Source organism: Anser cygnoides, chromosome 5, assembly GCF_040182565.1.
Source record: "Anser cygnoides isolate HZ-2024a breed goose chromosome 5, Taihu_goose_T2T_genome, whole genome shotgun sequence".
Classification (NCBI taxonomy): Eukaryota; Metazoa; Chordata; class Aves; order Anseriformes; family Anatidae; genus Anser; species Anser cygnoides.
Window position 1 is genome coordinate 30,002,448 of NC_089877.1, and position 11,971 is coordinate 30,014,418.

Consider the following 11,971-nt stretch of genomic DNA (forward strand, 5'->3'; position numbering starts at 1 on the left):
CGTGGGGATGCTTTAGTTTGTCACCTTTAATCCTGAGGGTTAGCATCAATCAGGACATCAGTGTTGTGTTGACACAAGATAGGGCTCCTGGTGGTGTGTTTCTCTCCCATGAAAAGAGATGAGAGGTTTGCTCAGTCAGTTAGAGGAATTACTTCTACCTATAAAAAGCTGCTGGGGTTTCCTTGCGGCTTTTCCTTTTGAAAGACATCTGGCCTCATTGTAGCGAATTATTACCCAAAAGAGTGTACTTGCGAGGCTGAGTAAATACTTTCCATTAGGAAACTTACTGAGTGATGGGATGTTCCTCTGCAATACCCAAGTGCTTCCTGGGCATACTTTATTTACCTGCTGTCACCATCTGCCATACACCTTCCTCTCTTTCATTTCAACTTTATGCTCGGTATGGTATTACACTGGTGGGGTTTTGTCTTCTGTATAGCTACACGTGCTGGCCTGTGTTTATACTGAAGGCAGCTGACTGAAGATGATGTTCTCTGCCTTTGGAGTGAAAAGTGATCAGCTTTATGGTAGTCAAGTTTCCCTGCGTGGATGTATTTAGGAGAAACCCACAGAAAGCACAGAGCCCTGCCAGCATGCTGGAAAGGTCTGTCATGCCCAGCCTCGAGTGTCACTGTCATTTTAGGCCCTTTGTATCAACTTCCCAAGTCTTTCTGAAGGTCACAGTCACAGTAACGCACACTAGTCTCAGCTGCAGCGGTTTCCAAAGTTTTCTTTTGTTTTGGTGACATCTCATTTGCATGTGCAAGTTGCTTGTACTGGGAAGGGGACCGAGTAAATAGCACGAAAGACGTCACCTGTTTCAGTTTGGGGTGGGGGCATGTAAACCTGTGAGAGCTGCTGAAGCCAGCTTCCAGCCACATGTGAACATGCAGTCGACACGAGAGGGATGAGCACAGACCCTAAGGAGGAGGCTTTAGCCGCAGGTAGGCTGCGGGCGAAGGGAGGCGATGGAGCATGGGGCCATGCGTGGCCGAGCAGCACCCTCTAGGGGAACGGCTGCCCGAGGATGCAGCCACTTGTAAAGGCCCTGCGTTTTTATTGCCAGGCCCCTGGGTGAGTCCCAATTAGCTCTGGAAGAATCTGCCTCTTGGCAACAGAGCCCTGCTTTTTATGTACAGGCACAGGGATAAGTTAACAGCGGTTCCTCTGATCTTGCCAGGGCAGATGGCTGATACGAGGCTGGCGTTTGGGGGCCTTGAAATCACTTGCTATGTTTATACAGTTTCTCTTATTAACAATTTTTAAAGCCAAACAGGTTTTGCTTTGTAATCCATTTTAAATGCAGCTGCCCCCACCTTTCTCTCCCCCTCTCTTTTCCTTCCCGGTGTTTCCATCCCTTTCTTACGGTGCAGCATCTGTCTTCCTGCAGTTTCCCCACTCTCCCATCCTTTTGCTACCTTTCTGCTCATCTTTCTCTTGAACAGAGCAATGTTTTCTTTAGATGTGAGTGTTAGTATCACTGGTGCAAGTGAAATCACTTCATGTGCAAAATAAAGCATATGGTCGTGGCAGATGCACGCACAAATCAAAGATTTAAACCTGGCCATTATGGGGGTGGCAACATTCTTCTGGGTGGGAGCAGCAGATCCCATTTCCAGCTGATGACCCTCGTCTGAAATCCAGAACGAGCAGCTATCAGGAGCTGTAACATGCCTTCTAGAGTGCTGAGCTCCTGTACTCCCTGAGCTGTTTGTACCCAGCACATCGTGGGAACTGGTTTCTTGCAGAGGCGAAAGCCCTTGCCGTTAGCTCCATCTGGTGTAGAGTGCACGTGCCTGTGTCTTGTCACACGGTCATAACTGTACAGCCTGTTCTGCCCTTCTGCCAGATGTGAGTTCAGATCTTTCATTTTAGGCACCTGTTGGATTGTGTGCCCAAGCGTTCGATCACTAGAGATTAAGCAAACTTGGCCTATCTGTTTTACACCTTCACTTTTCTGGCTGCCTGCTTTTTACGTGGCGTTATTTTGCTTGCGGTTAGCAACGCCTGTTTGGGGGAACTTCATGGCACTACTTGTATCCTTCCTTTCCTCATCCTCCTTCCACAGTTTAGCTTAACTTTGTAACTGTTGCTTCTTGCCCACACCACACCTCTGGATTTCAGGATGTTCAGATACTGCAGCACCAGGTGTTTAGCATCTGTCATCTCGAGCACATTGGTCTGACTCCTGCATGTGAATCTTAAGGAGTGCTGATGAGGCTTCCTGTGTGCACACCCACAACGGAGGAGCTCCTTGGAGCCTGTCTGCCAGCACAGATGGTGGGGATGCTCCTTGGCATGCCATGGCATTTATTGCCTTTAACACGGTTCTTGGATTTTACAGGTAGCCTGAGCAGTTTCCCCAGTGGAAAAAGACAAGGCCTTAACCCTTTCAGTGAGTATCTTGTCAAAATATTTATTTCCCTTTTTTTATGATAACTATATGTCCCAGAATTCATGCTCTCCTATGTTTACAAATAGCAATACATAAACAACTGGAAGCCAAGGTTGTTCTTAAGAGGTGTGAACATAATAATAACACACAGCTCTTCTGCATCAGCTCAAATCCAGATCATGTCTTCAGCTGTGGCGTACAGCACATTGCTTAGGAATTAGAATAGGGCACAGCAAGTATTTGATGAACACTCTCCTAGCCTTATTCTCCCTGCTTCTAGCAAGCAATGATTTAGGCGATTTGTTGTGTTTACATTGTATTAGTTTATGGACATGTTCCCATGAAGGTTCTTCTCTGTCCCAGTTACGGTCTTCTCTCCTCTGCACTTTGTGGCAGTGAATTGCACCCTTTCGTCATGTGTGAAGAGCAACTTTCGTTTGTTTTCCTTTAAGACCTGCTGCCTCATGGTGTCAATGGGTGCTTCTCATTTTGTATTGTGAGAAGCAGTGGGCAGCTCTCCCCTGCCTGTCTTTCCCCTGACACTTGTTGTTCTGTAGCCCTCCAACATGCATCTGGTTAGACTCCATTCCATGTTGAAAAATCCTTTGCTATGTATTTGCTTAGTGATAGAAATCTTCTCATACCTCTTGCTATCCTCCACCCCTTTGTGGGTACCTTATCTAGTCCTGCTGCGAGTTCCCCTTGAGATGGGCTGAACAGAGAACTGAAGATAAGGACGAGCTAAGCCTTATGCATTGATACAGTGATGCTTCCTGGTGTGTCCTCAGTTCTGAGCATGTATTTGATTTTTGTCTGCCCTGAAAAGCTGAGAAAAGGCATTCCAAAAATCATGTACTATGGCTTCAAACTCTTTCCTAGTCACTCAGAGTCCCTGGTGAAGGACAGGTTATCCTCGCTCCCCACTCCTGCACTGCTTTGCGTGTTTAGACACTGAAGTCAATCTGCTGCTGTTACAACCTGCTCATTGAACGCTGTGAGAGCATTAAGCAACGCTGTGTAGTCAGATTCAAATATGACAGTCTGAAGTAATTTTGCATTTGACCCCCACTTGGTGTGGGGCATGTCAGTTAGCACTCGTCCCAGTGAGGCCTGCCTGGTAACTTTTCTCCCTTATGAAAACCAAATCCATACTTCTGCTTTCTCTTCCCTGTGTTTTCACTTGTAATTAATTCGCACAGTGCACTTGTTCTGATCCCATAAGAGCTTTGATTCTCCTAACTTTTGATAAGGGACTTAAAAAAAAAAAAAAAAAAAAAAGACTTTCTGAAGAAAGGAACACAAGGATGTGGGTACCTGTCTGACTCTCTAAGCAGCACCTTTGCACCATCCCCTAGGACACAGATCAGCAGGGCCGTGGGGCTCCCAGCTCCATCCTCGCTGCATCCTCTCCATTTCATCAGCATGGTAGACTTCAGAGGGCATGGTGCAGGCAAGTCCTGAAGAACTGCTAAGCAGGGAAACTGCGGTGTTTTGTTATTGCAGAGATGGGGACGGGTCTTAAATGTCATCCTCCTGCTTGCCTGACTAGGGATTGTGGAAGCTGGCTGTGGCTCCAGGGCAGCTTTACAGCGGTGGGATTCTGCATCAGCCATCACAGGCAGAAGAGCAGAGGGAGTGATTTTGGACTAGCATTTTGCCCAGACCGCATGCCCATTTCCAAGAAGGGGGAGGGTGAGGGAAAGTGGTGGTTCATGTTTAAAAATACATTAGTCCCTAGGGCTGTGTGTGACTCAGCCGACGCTTTTTTCAGCAAGGCTGTCTCATTAGCCCCTTGTTGTTCTCAGCCTCACAGCTTACTTGAGATCTCAGCCTTCTGGGGCCTTGGCTGCAGCAAAGGCTGTGCTGGATCTTACCTCAGTTGGGAGCCATTTGGGTTTTAATCTGCCTTTTTTCCTCACCTTCCCTGCTTCTGTTTTGTTTTCCTCTGTTTGCCCACCCCACCCTTCTCAGTAGGCCGCCTGGTGTAGCAGCAGAAGACGGGAAGGGAAGGCAGGAGCCGACCCAGAGGAAAGAAAGATACAGCGACAGACGGACAGACACCTTGCTGCTTGTGAGCAAGCATGCAGCATCAGCAACATCCAACGTAGCAGAAGTGGCACCCAGAACGTTTGCACTTTCTAATAATTGGTTTGGGTTTGGGTTTGTTTTTAATTTCTTTTCAATGCCATTATCTAATACTTTGGAGAGTGGGGGGGAAACAGGATCATGACTTTTAAAAATTGGAACAGCTACTGATGACTTAAAATTGAGTTCACTGGGACTCAAAGAAAGAGAATTTTATATACTGTATATAAATATGTATGTAAATTGTACAGTTGTCTTGTACAGGGGTTGGAGTCACTGTTCTGTTCCTCCCTTTGCTTTTGAAGGCTGTTAGGGTTAGAGGGACACTTTGCATTTAATGGGTTACGGTAATGCATTCATTTCTGACACAATCCACCACTCCGTTGCAATCCGATCTCCTTAGCATCCCTGTGCACAAAGGAGCAAGCATATCAGCATTATTTGTGCTCACAGGTGTGCACACAGTGCCCCACGTACCAAATGCTTCTTGGGAACCCCCTCTGTTCTTACTGCACAGCCCTGTGCAACTCACAGGCATCGGGGCTTTTGAGAGAGCACAGATTTCACCTCAGTAGTGGTGCACTGCAAAGCTGCTTAAAGTAGGGCTAGGAAAGGGTCGTATTAAGGAAATATAAAAGTAGTTTCTGCACCTTCTGCGAATTGGGCAGAAATGAATTGCAAATGCATTGCTATCCAGGCTCAGAAGACATGCTTAGCAAAGATGTGCCATGTCCTGGAAATCTAACACTATTGTAAGGACATGGGAGCCATACACCCCAGCAGAGTCAGCGGAGTGATGTCCTGCATCTTCTTCTCTGACAAAGTGTTCGTCTGTATGGTGTAAAACAATAAAAATACTGAGAAACCTGCTTAAAAGCAGCATCAGCCTGCCTATTGCTTTGCTGAAGAGCAAAGAACATATTTGTCAGTGCAGAAAGACACAATTATGCCGCCGGTCCCCAAAAGTCTGGTTTATTTACATTGCAACTCTACAGCTTGGGCTGTGCTCCCTAGTAAAGGATTGTCTGCAATGGCTGTTCTTGTCTTTGGTGGCTGTGAATCCCAAGCTCTTCTCCTGCACAGCAGAGGGTCTGTCTAGCTTAGAGTACCCACTTCACCTGGTTCTCCGGTACCAGTGCCTCCCATGCTTTTATACTCCAGTGGCATGTTACAAGAACAGTGAAGGCTTGGATCAAAGAGCCTGGTGCTCCTGGAGCCCACAGGAGCTGTTTCAACCACCAGCATTTTTTCCAAAGTTGTCTTCTTAATCTCAGTCAGATGCAATTGTGAAGTCAGCGGATCAGCTATCCTGGGTTTGGGCAGAGTGGGGTGGGACACCCCGTGTTTTACTTTGTTTTGTGCATTTTCAGCCCCTGGCAGCACTTGCGCTTCACAGGGGATGTTCTGAGCAACTTCCCACTTCAGACCTGGCAATCTTTGTGCCACTCATCTCTGGACCAAAACCTGTAGTCAGAGATGACATCGTGCCACGCTAATAGGAGATCACACCAACAATTGCTTGTAAAAGCATTGTGTTACTGTAGAAACTGGGCCTGTCACTTGAGGCTTTTGCTGCTTTGGTAAAAAATGTTGCAACACAGCATCTTCACTCTGTGGCAAATCACCATGACGATAGCTTGAGATAAACACATCACAGCAGGACTGGCCTGATGCAGTAAGTTAGTGCCTTGTTGACAAAATGGAAAGTTAGAAAAAAGAATAAGCTTTCTTTAAATAACAGTTTAATAGCAATAATAACTCTTCCCCTGGGAAGTAGATCGGAGCTGATTAAAGCATTTGACATGGTTGAAAACACCTCTGGTAATCTCTGAAGTGTACGTTACACCACCCCAATGTAAAGAAAAGCTCTCTCTAATATGAGCAGATCCTGCTGCTGGATCTTCATGGTTCCTCACATACAATGTATGTGCTTTTCTGGACTGCGAGTTCCCATTTCTCAATTGCATCTCCTCTTTTTAAATGTCCAGCACACATCTTTTGTGTGTTGAAATGATTTGGTTTAGTGTATAGTTAGAAACGTCCCTGTCACTCGTTAATCCTATTGTAGGAGTGATGAATGAACCCAACTGTATAAAAAAACACTTCTTGTCTTTATTCGCTAGTTTTAGAAATTAAAAGCTCTGGCTGCTGTTTTTTGTTTGTTTTTTTTTTTGTTTGTTTTCTAATGCATAGTTGCATCCAGCAAAAGCAGACGGTTGGATGCCTTCAGGAGCTCTGTCATCCAGCCAGCAGGGGCAGGCAATGCCCCACAAGATCAGGGGAGGGAGTGCAGAGATGCTAAAAGTCATTGCATCTTTTCTCCTGGAAATATCAGTAAAACAGCCAGCCAGTGCTGCTGCCTGCCACTTAATTATCCTTCTGCAGACCTTTTTCTCATTCTCGCATTCTTCCCCTCTAAAAGGCCTGCGTTCACATGTAGTTTGCAATTAAAACTGAATGAGTTCTTCAAGGAAGCCTAACAAGGGTTGTTTGTTGATTTTAGCTCTGGTATTGCTGGGTATTCACATTACGCTAGTGCTGACTTGATGGATGGATTGGGATCCAAGCATTATATTCTTTCCCCCTTTATTTTCATGGGAGGAGTCCAAGTCCCGGCCTCCTGACCTGGGGTTCACACAGGCCTCTGAGCAGCTTGTGGCAGCGTTTGTACGTTGGCATGCAAGACCCAATCACCGTGGCTGTGTGATGGCTGGACACGGGTTGTGTTACTTGTTCTGGGTTTGTGCATTGGATGCTCACACAGACAGCACTGGTCCTGATTCATATAAGCCATCCAGTGAGTTGTCCATACAGTCCATACTCATCACAACAGCAGTGCCTCAGCTTTCCTCTTCCCTTGTTGCTTTTCTGGCCAGGTAACTGGCCAGTCCCCCTGGCTGCCGGGCCACACTTGTCCTTGGGTGGCAGTGGTAAGCATGTTCTGCTCTGCCTTGCATCAGTAGCATCCTACTGAAGCTGGGGCAGGGCAGTGTCAGAGTTGTGCCTGGAAGCAGACCCTGGACGTGTCTCTCCTCCTACAAGTCCTCCTGGGCTCTCCAGCTCTACTTTGGATGACGACTGAAAACAGCTGGGACAGAGAAGAGAACCAGGGCTCCACAGTGCAAGTCATCTGCTCCTCCTGCCAGAAACAAAACCCCTTCCTTTTGTGCTGATTCTCCAAGGACATGGTGTGCTGGAGGGACTGCGCTATGGTGGGATTCATTCATACAAAGGCACTGCTTTCCACAGCCTGAGTTTGTATTGAACTTATCCTGCCTCATCACGTTTCTGCCTATGGCATTGTTAGACTGAAAGGCATCTGTTTGATTCTGGTTTTGTAATAAAATAGATAACTTTTGCTGTAGTGTCTTGTGGTGGCTTCTTGTCGAATCTTGATTTCCAGAGCTCATCTTTCTTTCACATAATATTCTGTTACTTACACAGTGCCAAAGCAGAGGGAAGGGACTTTCCTTCTCTCAGAGCCCAGTTTCGGTCTTTGTTTGGGATCTGAGGTCCTGAGGATGCTTCTCTCCTGTGTGTAAGCCTACAGGATGAACTGAAACATGCCCAGAGTGCTGTCCTCTGTGGTTTAATGACAGCAGCCTAAATCTGCCCGGGCTATTTCAAAAGGCTCTGAAGCCTCAGTAGCAGAGTAGAGGTGACTTCCCAAAGTGGCACCCACAGCTAAGTGAGATCTCTGAGCAGTTTCCTTAAACCAGGGACAGGAGACAGGCACTGCATCTCACATCTCCTCCTCCCTTCTCATGTGGGAGACTTCCTACATCACTCCTGCAGCTCAGGCTACATTGGAGCCTGAAATGGTGTCTTCTAGATGGTGTTCAAAACCTTTTATTCCTCAGAGATGGCAAGTAACAGGGGGGTGTGCCAGGAAGCTGCTATTATCGTAAAACATGTTTTTTTCATAGAATACTGGGGGGGTGACACTCATCATGGATACAGGCCCATGGCAGAGGAGGCCCCACACCCTTCCCATCAAGCAGACATGACCAGTTTTCTCATCACTGTAAATGTCATTTCACTTGGTCACACGTAAATCTCTTGCAGTTGATAATGACCAATTCATTCATTGCACATCAAAGGGGAGGTAATTACAGTCCCAAAGGGAGGTTTTCTACTTTTATAATAGCCACAGGCTGGCTTGTCTATAGGTAAGGCCTGTAGAAAGGGGAGCTGTTAAGACTGCTGTCCTTACGTGCAAGTTAAATAATGAAAGTATTGCAAACTTCAATGAGAAAATGTGAGGAGTGAGAGTCAATATGGGTTTGTCAGGAGTAAACTAGCAAACCAAGCCCATTTGTTTGAATTACTAAGGTAACAAGTTTGGGGACTCGAGGAGAAGCAGCGGGTATCATCTCTGGAGTTCTGCAAGACTTAATGAATTAAAAACAGGGAAAGAATTTTAAGAAATGAGTACTTTTTTAGCCATGCTTCCTCCTTCTCAACATGAGACACTCTGAGAGGCCTTCACCCTTCTCTGGTGGTGCAGTAAATGTGTAAGCAAGTCAAAAGAACTACAGAGAGCCTCCTTCAACTTACGCTTCCAACAGTGATCCTGCCAGAAGACTTTTCATCCTCCCCCGTATTCGTCCCCCTCATCTAACTAACAAAATCCCCATGCAGAGGCTGACCTTCTGACTCCTCAGCAGCCAGCCCTGACAAACCATTCTGGGCAAAATCACTCAGCAGCCCTCCAAAAGCTGCCTTTAAATTGAACAGCGGGATCTGCAGAACCAGTGCTCCTCAGCTTGGAAAACACCTCAAAAACAAAGTGGGTTTTAAAAAACAGCACCTCAGGAGCTAGGAGTGCAACAGCAAGTATTTTCGAAGGAGCGTTTGCTTGAAAGCCTGAGGCTGGCTGCCCTGCAAGTTATGCTTTCTGCTATTCTGTATCCGTAGGCCCACATAGACATTTTAATGGCTTTGTTTTACCAAGGTGCCTTGTCTGTGCACACCAGGAGGTGTCTAGCTTTTGTTTGGAAAACATCAGCTCTGTGTTGTAATACCGAGCCACATCCCCGCCTCCCACAAGAGCAGCACTGACCAGTTAGGCCATGCTGTGTGGTTCTTTCACCACGATGGCACTGGGCTGGGGGTCTCGGCCCAGCCAGAGGAGCCATGGCCTTGCTGCGTGCTGAGCTGGCCGGCGTCCCCTCGAGGACAGGGCCCTGGCGGCTGGTGGCTCTGCTCCCTTGCTTGAGCTGGCTCTGGGCTGTGGCCTGTGGCAAGGGGCACGTTTGGAGGTGTGAGAGGCACGCGTGTGGCCCCCATGGAGGCTGGGGCTCCACACCTCCTTTCTGGTGCCAGCAGGCCCAGCGCCCCTGCACACCGTACGCAGCTGCCTGGCCCTCATTTGGAGCTCAGATCAGCTCCTCGGGGCAGGATCCGACAGGCTGCTGTGTAGATGAATTCAGCTCACCCTACTAAAACAGACAAATTCAGTCCTGGCACGTAACGGACCCTTAACGCTGTGTTTTGTGAGATGTGACTGAAGGACTCAGACCTGTGTGCGATCTCCGGCCTTATTTTGCTGAAATGAGTTCTTCCGTAGCATCTCAATGCTGTGCTTCGGGCAATAAAACTGCAGCGTTTGAATGCCCAGCGTCCCATTACAGAGTAAAGCTCTGGCTCCGCACAGCACAGAGTGCCATTGCTGTCTCATGATTCTGGCTGGCGCTGCTCAAGTGATCCCTACTGATTTCACTGTGTCAGGAAAGAGCTGACGCAGCACTTGGCTAAACTGATGGAGCTATTTCAGAAGTGACTTGGATGTTCTCGCTGTGAGCTGGCGGGTTGTAGCAGGCAAAGCTGCATGGAGGTGGCCTGAAGTTGGAGCTGGTCACCCGCAGTCCTACGTGAATGTGAATTTTTGCATCTCTTGAGCTGCTATGATTTTTTTCAATTGTTCAGATGCTTTGCTTTTCCTGCTTGAAATGCAGTTTAATGCCAGTCCTCTGTAAAATGAGCTAAAGCACGTCAACTCTAAGAAATAAAATAGCAAATATAACTGAATTCAGGAAATGGGGCAGGATCTCTGAATAGATGTCTTTAAGGGTAAAAGAGATCTGAGACATCTCAAGAGCTGAGGTCAGAGTCGTAATAAGAAACTATCCTGTTGTATGGGAAATGAGAGGAGCATATGTGGAGACCAATATATACACAATAAAGCTCAGTCAAGAGCTCTTTAACATCCTGAAGTAGGAAAAGGAACCTAAACAGAAGGGTGCTTACACAGAACCTGGGTGCTTACCTAAGACTCCAAATAGAGGAATAGCAGGAGAAAGCAGCTGTAAGATAAAAAAGGCTGAAGCCTAAAAATACCCATAACTAGCATGTGATCTAAAAGATGTGACGGGAGAAGGCAAAGTTTGTTTTAACATGGAAGGTGATGTGAAACAGTAATTTAAGGACAGGCAGAGCATTTAAAGCCTGCTTTAGTCATTGTTAAAAAATAAAATAAAACAAATATAAAATAAAATAATAAAATAATAAAATAAAATAAAATAAAATAAAATAATAAAATAAAATAAAATAAAATAAAATAAAATAAAATAAAATAATAAAATAATAAAATAAAATAAAATAATAAAATAAAATATAAAATAAATAAAATAATTGTGACCCTATACTTAGCAGAATTAATTTTATTAAAATGAAAAAAATCACACAACTGCATGTTCACCCACCCACCAGCCCCTGAAAGAGGAGGAGAAACATTAATGCGAATGGTATTTGATCACTGAGGAAAACGTCAGCAGGGCCTGATGAAGCTCCTTCTGGAGAATCAGAGCACTGGCCCAAGTATTTCTGCCTCACACAAGATAGGTTTCAGGGCATTGTAGAATACAGGTGAGATCCCAGAGGACTTAAAGATGACAAAGCAATGTCACCTAAGAGATGAAGAAAGACCGAGGGAATTACAGACCTGATGTCCTAATGATGTCGCTAAGTGAAAACCTGTAAGAATGAGGTACTGAACAATTATTCTCTAATCACCTAGATATACGTACAAGTTTGTAAAAAAAAAAATGGCTGGAATGGATTTGTTGATGTTTTGCTGAGGACAAATCACATCAAACCCATTTGATTCCATTCTTTGACAGGATAACTGGCCTCATGGCTGGGCGGGTCAGCAGTAGATGTGATGTGTCTTGACTTTGGTAAGGCTTCTGGCACTGTCCCAGAAGACATCTTCATAAGCGAGCTGAGGAAATGCAGCCTATTTAGGCTCACAATACGTTGAGTTTAGTGTCAAAGTCAGAGAGCTTCCTGGGGAAGTCTTTTCAGTGCCCATCCACAGTCCCGGTCTAGTCAGTATTTTCGTCAGCAGCTTTAAGAAATTGCTTTGATATAAAATTTCCTGGTAGTATGCAACTGGGAGGGGTTGGGAGCTACCTATGAAGGGTAGGACCAGAATGCTTGATAAATTGAAGGAATGGTCCAAGTCAACAGGATGAGTTTTGGCAGATAAGC

The 11,971-nt window shown here is 45.9% G+C and overlaps 1 protein-coding gene across 5 annotated transcripts in view; it reads left to right on the forward strand.

The window, feature by feature from the left end:
* The window catches only part of SMOC1 (SPARC related modular calcium binding 1), a 127,208-nt gene extending 119,370 nt beyond the window's left edge, over positions 1 to 7,838 (forward strand). For 2 of the 5 annotated variants that reach the window (XM_066997740.1, XM_066997742.1), the window contains exons 12-13: positions 2,345 to 2,395; positions 4,367 to 7,838. In XM_066997740.1, coding sequence (XP_066853841.1) covers positions 2,345 to 2,395; positions 4,367 to 4,383 — 68 coding nt within the window. In that variant the 3' untranslated portion in view covers positions 4,384 to 7,838. The remainder of the gene's footprint in view (positions 1 to 2,344; positions 2,396 to 4,366) is intronic. The other 3 variants (XM_066997741.1, XM_066997744.1, XM_066997743.1) reach the window with 3 other exon arrangements.
* Positions 7,839 to 11,971: the final 4,133 nt, after the last annotated feature.